The sequence below is a fragment of the Trachinotus anak genome, unplaced genomic scaffold, assembly GCF_046630095.1.
Source record: "Trachinotus anak isolate AG129_WGS33_773 ecotype Australia unplaced genomic scaffold, CSIRO_AGI_Tana_v1 ptg000003l, whole genome shotgun sequence".
NCBI classification, from domain to species: domain Eukaryota; kingdom Metazoa; phylum Chordata; class Actinopteri; order Carangiformes; family Carangidae; genus Trachinotus; species Trachinotus anak.
Window position 1 is genome coordinate 4,378,063 of NW_027273854.1, and position 17,508 is coordinate 4,395,570.

The 17,508-nt window shown below is 42.4% G+C and overlaps 1 protein-coding gene across 3 annotated transcripts in view; it reads left to right on the plus strand.

Annotated features, from left to right (window-relative positions):
* znf385c (zinc finger protein 385C) overlaps positions 1–17,508 on the plus strand; it is a 145,722-nt gene that overhangs the window by 85,385 nt on the left and 42,829 nt on the right. Inside the window, exon 1 of one of the 3 annotated variants that reach the window (XM_071467626.1) lies at positions 10,424–11,108. The exons of the other annotated variants lie outside the window; for them this stretch is intronic. Coding sequence (XP_071323727.1) covers positions 11,099–11,108 — 10 coding nt within the window. The 5' untranslated portion in view covers positions 10,424–11,098. Of the gene's footprint in view, positions 1–10,423; positions 11,109–17,508 lie in introns of those variants that run through there. 3 annotated transcript variants of the gene reach the window in all.

The window sequence follows — 17,508 nt, forward strand, 5'->3', positions numbered from 1 at the left end:
CTGAGTCAGACATAGAACATGAAAATAATAAATGAAATTAAGGCAAACAATAATCCACACTTAAGGCTGATTTATAGTTGTGCATTAAGGGTTTTTTTGGTGAGGCACATAGCTGCTGTAGCTATACAGACGATATGCCCCCTCAGAAATGTAACTAAACATTGGGTCTATGGCCACAGTGATGATTAACTTGTGTTTTCTCCAGCATGTTTCAGAGACTTGTAGAGATTGGTAAGAGTAAAGGTAACATGAATCTAAAGCTTTTTCCACTGCAGACCTTCTGCTCCAGCCCGAAACTACAGAAATAGAGGAACTGCACAGATTAGTCTCATATTCAGTGATGAGACAACACGGACCCGCTCGCTATGGCTTGTCACAAATAGTAAAACAAATGTTTCAGTTACTGTGGAGAATAAAATGAAGCAGATGCAAAAACTCATCATGCACAAAAACAATGAGGTACATATCTCCAGCAGGACGCCTTGTTTCAACCATGAAACCAACTTTGGTATAAAAGTTAAACATAAATAAAGAAGCTGTGTATTTTGGATTTGGAGAATGTTTAGTTGCCATCAACATAATGACAGTTTATGCTCGTCTTGGGCAAAACAAACATCAGCCCTTCATCGTTAAAATAGAAATGGGTTTTCCTTCTGGGACCATGAATATATTTATACATGTCATTGAAATCCGCCTATTAGATCTTAAATGTTCACAGCTGACATTTTTCCTGATGGAATTTTCATAGAAATCCAAGGATGTTTTTTTCTTCAAGATATGTAGGCATGGGGCAAACAAAGGTTGAAAGTATGGGACAATGAATATCCATGACAAATTTCATGACAAAACAATGGTGCTTCAAACACTTTAATACTGTCTTCCTATCAGGAATACGTCATCCGGACTGTCCAAGGAAGACAACAGCAGGAGAGTTTGTTAAAATGTCAAAATTCTGTTTTTCTTGAAAGCATCTCAGAGATAGTATTGCACAGCAGAGGCTAAAGTTCAGCATAAATCCAAGAATTTTCACCTCATATAATTGTGCGCCTGAGTTCTCACGTGGATCGTCCATCCAGCCGAAGCTTTAGGTTATTCTTGGCAGCAATTACATGAGTTTGACCGCAGACGCTCTTGTGCTTTCTCTTCCACTTGAAGCACGAAGCAGACATAAGGATTCCCACATGCGTCTCATTCCCTTCAGCCAGCAGTTTCCCTCCCCACCTGATTGGTTCCACTTGCCCTCACCTCCCACTCATCCTGCTCCTCTCTCCGTCCCCCGCCTGTGATCCCAGCCAAGGCGACAAAACATATTGATGATTTATTTATGTTTGGGAACCTAACACTCTCTCTCTCTCTCTCTCTCTCTCTCTCTCTCTCTCTCTCTCTCACACACACACACACAATCTTTCAGGCTGTGTCATCCTGTGTGTGTCTGTCTGTGAAACCGTATGTGACAGTGATGCTAAATGGGGCGTCCTCTCTCCTGTTGTGATGAGATGGAATGTGCAGGTGGTGGAGGTTACAAGCCCAACACACACACACACACACACACACACACACACACACACACACACACAGTCTATTCTCTGGGGTGTCGTGCTGAGATGACAGCATCTCCCTCCTCTGGGGTTAACTCATATGATCTAGGTATTTGACACTATCTGCTTCACTTTTTTTTTAAAGAAAACTCACTTGAGCAGCCAATATGTCGGGTGACATTAGGTGACGCCATCAGCTGAGGTAAGAACACCTTTTAGTGCAGACAGATGTTAGTGATGTTCATTCATTTCCATTACTATCTGCTGTACCCAGGGTTATTTCTGGAACAGTTTGTGTGTTCAGTCCCTGCGCAGCCACAGTTTGCTGCATACAGTCTCACCAGCTCTCGCCCACGACATTCATGTCTTATGTAAACAAGGGAAGCCGCAAGCAACATAACTTATGTTATGTGTACACATGTAAAACCTTACTCATCTTCAGCAGAACTGACAGGTCCGGCCAAGTGTAAATTAAAGTTATGTCCTGTAAAATGATCCCGCTTTCACTTGATAAGTGGTGTAATAATGGATTTATTAATGCTTCATAAATCATTAATTAATGGTATATGGATCAATTATAAGCCATTTGTAAGAACAACGTTTGGGTTGCCAGGTTGTGAGAAATCCTTTATCCAGCTTTAATTCATCAGTGTTACCATTTACTTTGTGTGAAAGAGCTGCAGAGCATCCGCCCAAAATACATTTAGTAACCACGTATTTCTGCAACATTAACAACTCCAGATGTGATGGATTATGACAGTGGGCTCTCTAAGAAGACAAAGGAGGAGGACGAACACCTGGGTTTGTAAATGTTGCAGTAATAAGTTGTTAATAAATGTGCGTTGGTCCGCAGCTCTTTTTCAGCAGGTAATAGGTGGTGAATTAAATGATGAATTACAGAGCAGGATAAAAAGATTAAATATGTTATGGTGGTGGAGGACAGCAGCCAAATGGGTTATTTACAAAATGACCACCCAAAGGTTCTTACAAATGGCTGTAAAACATTCCCAGATTGTTTATTGAACAAATTTACCATTATTATGTCTCTTTTAATGGTTTACATTTGATCTGTAAGCATTGATAAATTGTTTTAACTATCAAAAAAGCCAGGTCAGGTATTAGCCAAGTCATGACGTCACCTCAAGGCTAGTTTCTGTTCCACTAACTTCTTTGACTCCAAGCATTCATCTTGCTCAGCCTTTCTTCCATCTGTCTGTCTGAAAAATGAAACATGTTCCTGGGTTTACTTTTCATATTCCAGGACAAAGTTAAACAGTGATTACTTTGAAAATTTACCACTGCAGCAGTGTGGGCACCTTTGTCATCATAACTTGGTTTTGCTCATATCCACTAATATTTCCCAACAGTCTTTCTTTATAAGTCATTTTTTCCAACTTTCTAGTTCAATCTCTGCTGCACAGAAACTTTTCCATTGTTCACAGCTTCTCTTAATCGTCTAGATTTTTTATTTTTTTTTAATGGTGTTTGTTAAATGCTGCTAAAAACAGAAAAAATGAATACATTAAATTAGGCATTAGATCAAGAAATTTTAAAGGTCCCATATTTACACTTTTTTCTGTGTTTTATTTGAAGTGTTGATATCCATTAGAAGATATATTTGTGGTTTTAAGAACCAAGAACCATCTCAGTGTAGTTTTACATCTCCTCTCTCAGGCTTCTCTCTGCAGCTCTAGTGACAACAGGTCTGTGAGCCAATCAGAAGAGAGGATCTGAGCCTCTCTTCTGATTGGCTGACTGTTTCAGGTAAACCAAATCCTGCAAGGTTGGATGGTTGGTCCAGGTGGGCGGGGCTTGAAGCATGGCTGAGTTCGGTAACTGTTTTGTTGTGACATCACAAGGTTACAGAAGTCCTGACGGCTCGTTTTAAGGCTCAGTTTCTGAATATGAGCTGTGTGCATTTCTCTGTGGACTGAACGCGTTGTGATACTTTCATAGCGTTAATATAGAACTTGACCTGCTTTATAATTATACATTATACAATATGGGAAATACCATTCATATCTAGACATATGAAGTCACTGGTGAGACAGCCTCTGTCCCAAGGCTGGACTTTCTATTGTTATCATAGCTACAAATGTCAATGAGATTTTGACAACATGAACAGAACTGGAACTTGATATGTAGTAAGATGTTTTATTTATTCGTGGCCTTAATGTCAAGGAGGCTGTGATTTTCTTAATTTGGAAATAATGTTAGTTTCCTCTTCTCATTCAAATCAAGTAGATGCTAAATAGTGAGCAATGTATCAGGGACATGAGCCCGACAGTCGCATGAGTAAGTTAACCAACAAACTAAGCACCTAAAACTTGATCTAGTCCCTTCAATACACGAGGCAACAGCTGGCTTCAGGTGCGTTTATGGGACTAGGCATCTCACACCGTCACCCATCAGCATCGGTCTTTCTTGTCTGCCAATCTTCAAATTACTGTAGCGCCTCACAGTCGACCTTCTCAGTGCTCCTCCAACTTGCTGTCAGTCTTTCTGTCACTTTGTTAGTTAGTCTCTCTGTCAGTCAGTCAGGTAGCGGACCGGGCTGTCACGCTCCGGAGGTGTTCCCACCCAATTCTCTTCAATTCGTTTGTTTGTTTGTCAGAGAAAGAAGGTGAGGGGGGTGTGGAGAGATACAGATTTGGTCTAGTGAGAGATAGTGAAGAGGGAAGAAAAATGCCAATAAAGTAAGCGGCGTGATAGAGGGATTGAGCGAGAGGGAGATAGAGAGATGTCAGTTTAGAGGGTGAAAGCCTACTTTCAAAAATAGTGTGAGATAGAAGTAATAGGAGAGAATGTCTCAGGTTTACTTTAGAGAAAGATGTTATTTTACAGAGAGTGAGAGTTGATGGTTTGGAGAGAAAATGGGGGGAGTGAAAGCTGTTAGTTTAAAGAGAGGGATGGGGGGGGCGGCTGAGGGGGCGAGAAAGGAAAATTGTTAGTTTAGAGAGAAAGGGAGAGAGAGTCAGGGAGAAAGATAGATGGCTGTTTGCCTCCTCTGCTGCCAGTCATTACCTAGTCAGGCCTCAGCAGCAGGTTGGCAGAGCGAGCTCTAATTGAGGAGGCTGGTGGCTCGGAACAGCAGAGAGAGAGAGAGAGAGAGAGGCAGGGCTAGCTCTCCTCTTAGCTTGTTCATAAATTAGCCTGTCACTCATTACGTCCTGGCATGCGGTTGGGATCAGAAAACACCATTTTCAAACACATTTGCATTTGTCACAAGTTCCCGTGCTATTAAGCAGGAGCTCATAAAGCCTGGCTGTGTGCGTGTTGAATATTTTGTAGCATTCATGTAGAGCACCGCGCACATACTCTGTGAGCCGTGCAATACATTTTTACAAAAGATGACTTATGTCGGCAGCAGAGGAAAGAAGATCATCTACAGCCATGCATCAGTGTCCATTAGCCCAGAGGAGCGGCAGCAGCATGTGTCTTGTTTAGTCAACCACACACCTCCCAAACCCTCGTTCCCACGCTCTTGTACAAACCGGCTCACCAAAAACAGCTGTGTCATCACACTGATGCATGGCGGATGCATGTTGGAAAACAAACAGGCGGACATTATAAGGCTGTCACGCGTTGACAGGTATTGATCAGGCTGCTCCTGAGAGACAGCTGGATGAACTTCACATCAGCAGCAAAGAGAGGTTTTTTATTTTTTTGGGAGGGGGGGTGGGTGCTGTTGCCATCTGTTAACGACTTACACAAGTTGGGATATGTGGGGAATAGAGGGAATAGAGGCGGGTGGTAGGATGTAATAGAGACGCTCAGATGTCACATGGTATTCGGTTTGCACGGCACCGTACCCCGCTGTCATCTCCTCAGGTGACAGCAGCTATCTCCATATTTCACGCTTCCTCTTCCTCCTCAACTCTCATGCCCCTCGCTGTCACACTGTCGCGGAGCACCCAACGTCCCCCCGCCACTCCTTTCCACCCACACATCTCCGCCCCACAGCCCATCCACCCCAAAACCAACCTATGCCACTGCCGTGACAGTGCCGGCACGCCACGGTGCTCACACACCGTGCATGATAATTACAAGCCGCTCACCTCCTCTGTAGCTTCCCCCCTCCCATCCTGAAAATCACGCAAACAATCTAAACAGACAACAGTGCACATTCAACTCTCACATTCATCTTTCACTCAAACTTATGTTTTAAGCTTCAAATCCAGCATGTGTACCCGTTACTTTTTACAGAAACAATGACTAAATTTCCCAATATGATTATTTACATTTAATGTGGTCTTCCCTGGAAACAAAAACAGCTGTACACAGATGTGTCCTTCTTCCTGCTTGGCACATTCAAATCACCAACTCATACCACAAGCACTAGAGCTGTGGAAAGACAACACAGTTCTGTTAGACTTGAGGGTGACAGCTTGACCTTCTTCTCTCTCCGGGGTCCATCACTCATCACCATAGATACTCAGCTCTCAGCAACCCGGTAAATACCATAAGTATTTTTACATCAGTGTTAACTGCAGATTCAACACCCCACCCCACCCCCCCAACTAATGAACACTGACTAATCATGTCATTATTTGCCCTGTCCAGTACAGAGCCACCACCATGGCAACTTGAAATGAGCAAGTTTGATAGAATCATGTATTTCCACGGTTTCCAAGTGAGTCAGTTTATCACAGTCTGAATAACTGTATTATCCCAAAGAGCAAATGTTCTCTCCAATTCTGAATCTGGTCTGTAATTTTTTTTCTTCATCTTTACAAGTCAGTTAATCTAGTATTAAGTCCTAAAAGATACTCTGCAAATTTTGTAGCAAATTCAAAAGTAAAAGCAAATCACGCCAATAGTCATGAAAAATCACATTTGATAAAATATTATATTTTTTATTATACTTACATTCCTCTTGCATCTATTAATTCATCTTTGAATAATTAACAGTGGCCACTTTAATGTGATAGATGCCAAGTGGTTCATTATATTCCCCACTTCCACTTGAATAAATCAATAAATGACTGGAGGATTTTCAAAACAAAGGTCATTTAACATCATTTTAACAATCTAATGTCCATTAACACAGACCATATTCTTATACTTATTCTCTCTCTCTCTCTCTCTCTCTCTCTATATATATATATATATATATATATATATATATATGTTTAAACATTTTCTTAAACATAATGATTGTTTTACACATTTTAAAATTCAACCTCAAGTTTAATCGATAAGTTTGTCTCTTTAACAGAAGCACATCTGTTTTTCAAATTTGTCGTGTCTCTGGTTTTCGTGACCATAAATTTTCCTTTCGGATTTTAACGACTCTCTCGTGAAAAATGTTTTAGTTGTAATTTATTGTGAGTTTTATAAAATATCTGAGGAGTTTTATAGTCTACACTGTCATCAGAGGAAACAGTCGGTTTGAGCGTTCTTGATAAGAATGTCTGTTCATAACTCTTTTCCCAGAAACACCCTTTTCCTTTCTGTTTAATATGACTTTTACATCCATTTCCCCAAACCTCCGCACAGTAGGTGACGTATGGATCAATTACTCAGTTTTACAGAATATACAGTATTTTTTAATGTAGCAGGTCCAGACGTGCAATTGATTTTGATAACTTTGATTTCACATTATTTATGTGTGGTTGCCAGACAGCTTGAGATCAATAATGACACCCAAAAATTAAATTCACAGTCTGTTTCTATTCTAACCTGTTTATTAGTCACTGTGTGACTGAGTATTATGGATTTTGTTTTTGTAAGATATCAAACCCTTTTTTAAAATTGTTTTTATTTCTCTTTCCACTGTGTCCGACACCGTTTCTTTAACAGCAATTTATGATCCATGGTATCGAATGATTTTAAGGTCAACAAAAATACAGACCCTATATTCTCCTTTTATCTGCTGTGGTATTTATTTCTTCTACTGATCCCATTATCAGTGGAATGGCACTCAGAAGTTGGTGTTTTGCTATAACCTTAAACACGTTATTTTTCTAATATTTTCTAATATTCTTCTGTTGAAGCATATACTTTTAAATAACTTTTAGTTTTTTTATCCTAAACCCCAGTTTTAAAGTAAGTTACAAATATACGTAAGTGACCTGAACACACGAAATGATCCAGTGTATGGTGACATATCTGTGCCATTACAATCCTTTGATATTTTTTTTTTTTTTTTTAGCCCCCTTACATTTATTTATTCTTACTGACAAAATTTCCTATTTATCCATTCCACCCAAATTCACATTGCTGGGGTTATCAATAATCGAATTATCAATATTATAATTAGCAGGGCCCCAACTGACTGAGAAATTATTGAATTTGTTGCCAAGGTTTTCACTCATAAATAGTTTTGACAATTTTCACCGTTAGCACACTCAGTTTTTCACATCCTTAACAGTAAAATTCAAAGGTTACTCATTCAGATGAGTTCATGTTTTTTGACTAGACAATTTGAAGACATTTAAAGTAGTACAATAACACATGGGGTACAATCCATGAAAACATTATTTCTAGTGTTTGAAGCTCTACATTGATGTACCATCATGCTTTAGTTGCTATGATTATTGTATTGTAAGAGTGGACGGTGTAGGTGCATAAGCTAACAGGAAGTATGATCCAGGTGGCTTTATGTTTTGCCCGAAACATATCTATATCATGTAACAAGTTGCGGTGCTTTGAACTAAATGCTAACACCAACATTTAGAATGCTCACTTTCGCTAACATGTGATCTTTAGGATATATATATTAGCCATGTTCACCTTCCTCTTCAGGTTTAGCATGTTAGCATTAGTTTGGCAGGATTTGCTGATAAGTATTAAACGCAATGTCAGTAGTTCACAACTGAAGGTGTAATTATATGCACATCACTTCTTCATCACTTCTTTATCAGGTCTCAGAAATCATTGATGAAGATCTGGCTTGGATTGAAAGGTCTTCATGATGTGTGCAGATGTTACTTTTTTCACTGTTTAGCAAATATTTAGTAATGAGACAAAAAAAATTTAACCTTATGACAGGATGCACTTCATCCTGAGGAGGACATAAATCTCTGTACCAAATTTCATGATAATCCATCCAAACATTATCTAATTATTTCAGTAGAAAACAAAAATGTACCTCATAGTGGCACTGAAGGAGAAGTCAGGGGATCACCAAAGTCATTAGAGCACATCCTCTGGGAATCATGAATGTCTGGGCAAATGAAGTAGGTACTGAGATGTTCCTCAGAATATGTCAAACTTTTTTTGACCTGCTGGACATTAGAGGTCATTAGGGTTTATTTTTGGGGACCATGAATGCCATGAGAGTCCATCGAGTAATCATAGAGATGTTGCAATCAGCACTAACTGACAGACTGACATAGAGCTGTGCCACTAGCATGGCTGTAGTATTCACATGGAGGGAACAACATAATTAGCATGATCCTTTTTTTCCCCAGTAGTTTGCTTAAATACTAGTATTTTCTAAAATGAGCATTTTTTAGGTCCAACCGCCCACACTGGGAGATGTAACCACGTATTCCATTACAGTGGAGTTACCACAGTTTTTAACATATAGCACATATAGGTTTGAACAAATGGTCTTGGCTGAGGTCTACTAGTGCGAAGCTTGGAGCCATTCCCGTGTTTCTAATTAGCCCCGGCTCTGGCGTGCCAGCCAGCAGGCTGATGGTTGGCATGAGGCAGCAGGACAGCAGCTGCCCCTGTGTCCTCCACTCTTCCCCAGGGGAGAGTATGTGGGTCCACTGCTGCCTCGGTGAATGGCGAGGAACAGAGACCTGGATTGGAGGGGAAAGGTAGCTAACATCCCACATAACCCTCTGTCAGAGGCAATATGTCATGTTTAAGGGGAACTCTCCATCAGCAGTCAGTCCTCTACCACCCCTCACTGCTGCTACGCTCCACATCCACACTGGGATTATTACACCTGCACCATAACAAACTGATAAACAACATGAATCATGAATTCACTGTTGATGTGCAAGTATGAAATTTAAAAAAAAAATGTAGAAGCAGAATAGAAACAGCAGATAAACCTTTAGTATTTCTGGTTGCACGGTGGATGTCGGGAACAGCCGAGATACATTTTGAAGGGTTTTTCCTCACAATGATGACATGAACACAGCAGCACCAGCAGGCATTTCTGCCAAACCAGCAAGTGCAAGAAAATGGAAAAAAAAAGAGCAACAAGAGATAAAGGCAGAGAAAGAGAGAGAGGGAGACAGAGAGAGAGAGAGAGAGAGAGAGCAGGAAGGGGGAGAAAAGGGGGAAAGAAGGGGAAGTGAACTGAAAACAGGAGAGAGGCGGAGAGGGAGCAATTTAATGCTATAATTAAGTTCCTGATAGCACCCAGGGAGATGTGCTTTGGCATAGCTCCAGGACAGCTTAGCATTGCACCAAGGCTCTTCAACCCACAATGTATGCTTCCACACACACACAAACACACACACACACACACACCATTTGAACAAACATAAATTTAATACGAGCAGGCTCTCTGTGCTCTCGAGCCAATTCCGAGTCCCAGAATATGTGTCAACTCCACCAAATGATGCATCGACAAGAAGCGACACAAAGGAGGAGCAGACTGGCAAGAGATGGCTGTGAGAAACCATCACTTCACGTCGCTCTCACTAACACACTGCCGTGCACACGAGCCAGCTGCCTTACAAGTGCACACAAATCATCCCTGTGAGCGCACGAATGGAAAGCTGTCTGAGGAAATATTCTTTTCTCTGCCTTATAATGTTTACAGTGCTCCCATCATGCTCCTGCCACCCAGAGCTGTTGCCTGGATCCCACTGCACCTCCTGCTTTTCTTTTTCTTTGGCTTCATGGCAGCATGTACACATGAGTGAAACGTATCAGTTATAGTGCCGTCCTGTAAGACAGTAAGTTTGACTAGGAGGATAATGTGCTGCCAAGTTGTAGAGGTATGAAGGCTTTGAAAAATAGCAGCTAATTTCCCCATCTGTGCTTTCCTGTCAAGTTAAAGGGTGTTCACTGAGAGGAGAGAGAGAGAGAGAGAGAGGGACAGAGGTAGGACTACAGAGAGGAAGGGATGACAAGGAGAGAGTGGGTGAGTAAGTGTGTGTGTCAGAGAGAGAGAGAGGGAGAGAGAGAAGGAACAGGCAATTACACCCAGCTCCTCTCCGAACAGCCCCATTCCTCGCCTCCTTCAGGCCAAGCGGAGCCAGCAGCATGAGCGGCAGGATTTTATCTGAGGATAATGCGCATCAGTAGGACCTGAGATTTCCCGGGGATTGGTCGCCAAAAGACGTGGGAGAAAAAGAGAAAAAAGAAAGGATACAGTTCTGCAAAGAAAGAGTTGTCATTACACAGACAAGAGACGGGAACGAGTCCGTCGGGATCGGCTCCAGCACATTTCCAGGCTCTTTACAACTACAGGACGCCTCCAGATCTCACCTGTGCGTCGTGCGTGTCCCTCTCTCCCTCTCTCTCTCTCTCCCTCTCTCTCTCTCTCTCTGGGGATAAAAGTGCGTGATTTTTTTTTTCTTCCGTGCCGTTTTTACGCACGGTGACACGCCGAGCTGGAGACGCGCAGATTCGGTCCTGGACTCACGATGCTGATCGGTAAGTGCTGAGCACCTTCAGGACCCCGCTGAGAGCACAGTCATCCCTGACACATTCATCAGGGATGCCAGGAGTCTGGGTGTTTGTAGAAACGGTGCTGTTAGGGAGAGACAGTAACATTAAAGTCTGTCAGTATCACTCAGAAGCATCTTGGTGATGGGGACGGGCGAGCTGATAGTGGCTGTGAGGAGTGATGGAAATAAGCGAAGTGAGCGCTCACAAAGATGATTGAAATTCATGTGGAATTTATCAATAGCCTCGGTTATCTCCTCGTTTACCCGCCGCTGTTGTGGCAACAGAATTCCAACTGTATCGATCAAGTTCTCTGGAGCTCAGATGACCGCTGAGGAGAGACGGGCACCTCATCCTCCCTGCTATGTGTGGAAGTTTGAGTCTTCCGACGGGAAATAAACCACAGGCTACTTATTGATTAGGAAATTAATGATCGTGTTTTTTTTCTGTCTCTTATAAAATGTGAGAAAGTCCGACAGCATCTCCGATTGTTTGCAAATAGGCCCACATTAATCTGAGCCCGCCAAATAAAACCCAACGGCCGCTCAACCAGCAAATTAAAAGCAAATACATATTCGTTAAAACTGACTGTGCTGGAATTATCGGCTGTTTCCTAAACCAGCGTTGATTTGGGAGCCTGGACAGGGTGACGGGAGGTTATGTGCGTATTTGCAAAGAGCATGGTCCCTAGAGCCTTTTTTTCCCTTGACATGTATTTGGTCCGTTTTTCTGACAGACTCAGCTAAAATAATCAATAAACATTTATTTTCAGAATTCCCACTGAGCCTGAAGACAATCACATGTCCATTTGATTGTACTGATAAAAATGATCACCTCCCGTGACCTATTAAAGGAGTGAGGTTCAAAATCAGTTTGTGGATTTATTCAACTTTTTTGAAGGTTGGAGAAAATGTGTAAAATCTTGACTATATTTGATATTATTGATTGATTTTGTGTATGTATTTATGCTGTATTGGCGTAGCTGCCAATGGAAAAAACAAAACATGCCCACTAAATCCAGAATAGATAGAATAGCTTCTTTACTGCATTTGCATAATGAACTCCGTCCTATCACTGATTGTATCACAGAATAAAGGTGTGGGCTGAGCTGAGGGGTAACTAATGGACCAGCGCCGCTCTGTTCCCGTGCTTCACCTGCAACACTGATTTATAGCCGTGGCTCAAGCCTCTCCTCCCTCCTCCTGCCAAAAATTCGTACATGTCAGACTCCGTCCTTCCATTTCCTAGGCGAGGAGCAGAAAATGTATAAGAGAAAATGTGAAAATGAGAAGGATGAGATGATTACAGACATCCAAAGAGAATACACTGATATTCTTGTTTACTGACTTGGAGGTAACGGTTGTATACAGGCACACCAGGCCTCTGGATGTGATGGATCTCACTATAAGTGGGATTGTGGGGTGCTCTGAGATCTCAGTGCTCTTAAAATGGCTTCGGTACATGGGCCAGTGACTCGTGCAAATGGATGCCATATTAGCATTTCTTCAGATATTTACTTCTCCTTCTAAACGCCACCTCATAATCCCTCCACCACTGAGGACAGATGCACGCACGAGGCACCCAAACCTTCAGCGTCGAGGTGTCCGACTGAAATGTTGTCTTCTTCTCACTCGTGTCAGGGTTCTCTCCCTCTTGGCCTTTTAGCCAGCTCATAAAAGAGCAGCTCTCCTGTCAAGTGGAGCCCTAACTACCCAGGCCTTTGTCCTGTGCTGATTTCACCTTGGCTATTAGAGCGTCTTAAAAGCGGCTCGGTGGGTCACAGCGGAGCCGCGTGGCTGCTGCAGCTTCTTCTCAGTTCCAGATGATATCAGCCGTCCTTTAACAACGGCCGCGATTACTCACCGTGTTGTTTCCTCCTGAGAGGCGGACGCTGCTTCAGTTGAGGAAGGGGGAAAAAAAAGATGGAAGTGGGGGCTCAACCTTGTCTCACTTCATCCATCCATCTGCAACCCCCCCGCCGTCCCCCGAAGCGGTGGACAGGTTGTGGGACTGTGGGAGGGCTGATTATAGGCCTTGTCCCTGTGGGAGTGGGTGCCATTCTTCCTCTTCCACTCCTTTTTTTTTTATCTGCAAGATCTGAGAAGGGGGGTCGGGAATGCATGGGAAACAGGGTTAATCTGCACTAAACAGGGTTGAAGCTTGATGAGGGCTAATTACATGGGGTTAGGGTTACTGTCTGTGACCACTCAGTGGGGGTGGGCGCACCCTGGAACCTAGGCTGTGATAGACTGACAGGAAGTAAGAAAAATCTCCTTGAAAAGTATGTTTTTATTGTATTATTAGTATGAGGTGCACACTGAGAGCATATTCCCAGATTTGGATCCCAAACCTCAGCGTAAGGTGAGGCCTAACTTACAGTCCTTGACCTTGAGATGTCTGTGTCCACTTGCCCTTGGCTCCAGCTTTAATGCGTAAGGGCTGGAGGGGTTCCCAAGCAACAGGGAGCAGTAGCACGTCTGTTTGAAGTGGCTGTGAAGGTGGAGGGGCGTGTAAATGAGGAGGTTAATGAAAAGGCAGCACTGTTGGATTGAGGGCTGCGGTCCACTTCCCACCAACTCCACATCTGCAACATCATCAAACCTTCAGCGTCTTTAAGGAGCAAGCTGTTCTTCGATTGTGTGCTTTGCTGAAACATTTGTGCGTTTTTGGTTTGGAGCAGCTGTGGGCGTCTGTCTGGACTGACTGAGCGAGTGTGTGTGTGTGTGTGTGTGTGTGTTTGTGCGCACACATGCAAAAAAGCAAAGCTTGAGAGGCAGCGAGACATTATGATGGATGGACCTGCCGAGCCTCCTGTCTCTTCGTTCATCCCTCGTGGGCCAGAGGGATGAAGGTGGCAGCTCTCCAGCTCCTCCTCAACCCACTTCTACCTTCTCTCTCTTACACACACACACACAGAGCAGAGACAAATAACCTACTGCTCTATTAGCTCAACAAACACCCCACCTCAAATGACAAATCTGTAGTCAAACTGACTTTATTTTTCATTACCTCAGCCCCCATTAGTCTGTGTCGTCTCTGTAAAGACTCCTGTGAGAATATAAAGGAAGGTCCACCTCTACCAAAAATAACGTATATATTTCATACTTACTGTTTCCCATCTTGCTGCATTTTATATGTTGTCCCACTGGAGTAAAGTCCTATCCCACATTTATGTAGGAGTCGATACATACGTGTGGCTCTTTTTCACTTTAATGTGAGTCAACCATTGCTTCCAGGTAACAGGAACAATGGGCTTTGTTATCTCCCCAAAACTCTTTCTTTCCATATACTTTTTTTCCCTTCTCTTTTTAGTCCTGCTGTAGACACTGTTCTTGATCTTGTTTTATCTTCCCCAGTAAAGATCAGTCCAGGAGGTGATGTGAGTTTAAAGACTGATTCTATTCACGGAAGCTCTCTCATGCTTTCATATCATCAGCCTCTGATGTTCAGTGCTTTTCAGGAGCTGATTTGTGATGAAATGTTGGTATTCGAGTGTGACTCACACCTTCTACTTGTAATACTCTGGTCTTTAGAGGCTATGAGAAAATAAGAATATGTGACTCTTCTCTGCTGGATTTCTTTCTGTATAATTGTATTATATTAAAGGGAAGCTCCACCAGTTTTACAAGCTGGGAGGAAGCCAGTTTACCAGACCTCTGTAGCACATTCCTCATCTCTGCTTGAGGCTGGTGCATAGACTGTAAAGATGGACGTAGCCTCCATGACGTCACCCGTAGGTTTCTGAGGAGTGATTTTAAAACGCAGACTGAGCCATCTTTGCAGTGCCTGACTTCGCTGAACTCCCCACTAATCCAGAAATGGGCAAAGGTGGGGCGCTTATGGAGACATGCCCTCAACTATGCAGAACTTTAAGCCTCAATAAAATGACTTACATAAAAATTGAAACCCCATACAGTTGTCATCAAGGAGAAAATCAGCAATAGAGACCAAAACTGTTTTCGCACCAGGGTGTAAACATGTTTATTTCTGCTGTACAGTTGGACAGTTAAACATGGGGGTCTATGGGGATTGACTCACTTTTGGAGCCGGCCTCAAGTGGTCATTCGAAGAACTGCAGTTTTTAGTGCCTCCGTGATGGGCCTGGGCTGGCAGCTCGAGGCTACATTAGCTGCTACTAGCATCAAACTAGCACCAAACCTCTGAACTCCAGATTGTTGGTTGCATCGTGGGTAACGTGGGTGCCAGATTTTGACGAGGAGAAATAATGGGTGGAATAGTTTGTATTGATTTTTTTTGACTGTTCATCTAACAATGTTATGGGAGTGCATTGCTCAAAGGCCTCGATCTCAACCTGAAGGACTCAACACCAAAACAAACATTTTCTGTTAATGTTATATTCATTTACATACTGGGAGATTTTTCTTCCTACATTTGGAAAATGGGAGAAACCCTGAATAAGTTGCCGAACTCTCCTCCTGCTTTATTTCTTTACCACAATCCTCTCTCAGTGACACAAAATGTACATGTAGCTGGACATGTACAGGAATATAGCACTTCATAAATCCAAGTGAAATGCCCACATTTGTATGTAAATGTGTTTCAGTGTTTAAAGTGAATTTTTGTGTGTGTTACTGTGCGAATCGTTCTTCAAAGTGTTTGGGGAGCAGTGTGAGTGGGTGGACTGTGGCAGCAATAATAATTAGACCTGTCTACGTGGACCTGCGGGCGCCTTTCAGTCGTGTCAAAGGTCAGCAAAGAGCAGAGGTCACAAGTCAGTGAAGTTGTTGAAATGTTACCAATTCTCTGCCAGTTTCCCCTTGAAACCCATAAATATTCATGAGATCTTTTCTCTGTGTGTGTGTGTATATATATATATATATATAGTGGATTGTAAGAGAGTGATTTGTGTTGTGGTAGAAATTATATGTGACTGCTTTTGCACATATGGCGTTTGTATTCATGGTTCATATGTGCCTGTCTCTGGCCTCGGGCCCCCCTGTGGGGAAAATGCTTATGTGTGAGTGACAGTTCAAGTCATTTCACAGAAATGACAGCGTGGGTCTGATTGGCTCGCCTGCTGAAGTGATGGCTTCAGGATGCTGAGAGCTGTAGGCATATGTGAGGCCCAGCAGGAGCCCTGACAACATGAGAAATGATCCCACGCTGCACTCGGCACCAAAACCTTCCCACTTAGCCTCTGATTCCCCGGGTGCTAAGGCTAAAGATGGAGGCCTTGAGGAGAAACGGCGCCACATCACCTCCCAGCATTGCATGTCTGTGTGTGTGATTGTTCTGTGGTTTTCCCTGCACTTGTGAATTCATCAGTCTTCAGCAGGTAAGACAGTTTTTAGCAGAAGTGGGTGACCAGGGCTCCACTTGATGGTCTAACCTTGACTTAAAGAGAGAGAGGAGTTAAAGGCTTTTAAGAACGAAGGGAGCAGACAAAAAGAGAAAGAGTTCGATGCAGAAACAGGTTTAAAGAGACACGCCTGAAACATAAAGGGAATATAATCTAAATATATTCTCTTATTCTCGCCTATAATTCCCACTTGTCTCTCTCTGTCTCAAGTGTATTTCTAAGTCATCAAACCAGAGTGTCTGTATAACCTCCCTGTCTCTCTAAGCACGACACTCAGCAACTAAGAAAGTAACAAAGGCCATCGATTTTACAGTCAGTTCCAGCCATCAGAACCCGTTACCCTGAGCGCCGATCTGCAATACTCCAGGGTCTAATGCGCATAATGGAGAGCAGCTAGTGTGTAAATGCTGGTAAGTGTAAACAGAAGATGCGGTGATCCAGCTCTAATGGCTGTCTCTGCTGCAGCCGTCGGGAGGCTGACCTCCACCTGTACTGTGTGCCGTCGCATGAGTGTTTAACAGCCCGCCGCTCACCAGATTAATTGAAATGGCTGGGAATTAATGTCTGGTCATTGTCCTGGACGCACATACACACGAGCACAAATCATGTGATAATCAATGGATGCACAAAACTGTAAACACACACAAAAGACCAAAAAAAAAACCAAACTGAAAATAAACAAAATCAATTTAAAAAAGTCATAACTCTCAGTTTGAACAGCTCTTTTAATACACACTAAATAAACAATAAAATAAAAAGTTATTAATGTTTTCTGACACAGTTAAAGGTTTGTTTACATCTGTAACGTTTCCAGTTTTAAAAAAAAAATCTCTGAACCCTTAAATTATGTATGTAAATGGATTTTTCGTTTACCCAGTGACAAGATTAAGGATTTGGGTCTTAAGAAAAAATTGTCATTAAGTGTAAAAAATGCAAACACAACACCCAAATGATAGTGTACATTTTTTGTAGACACACAAACACACACAAATGTAGAACTCAGCTGTGCCTAAACAGCAAGTTAATATACATAAATCAATTGACAAAATGCAATCACCAAAACATATA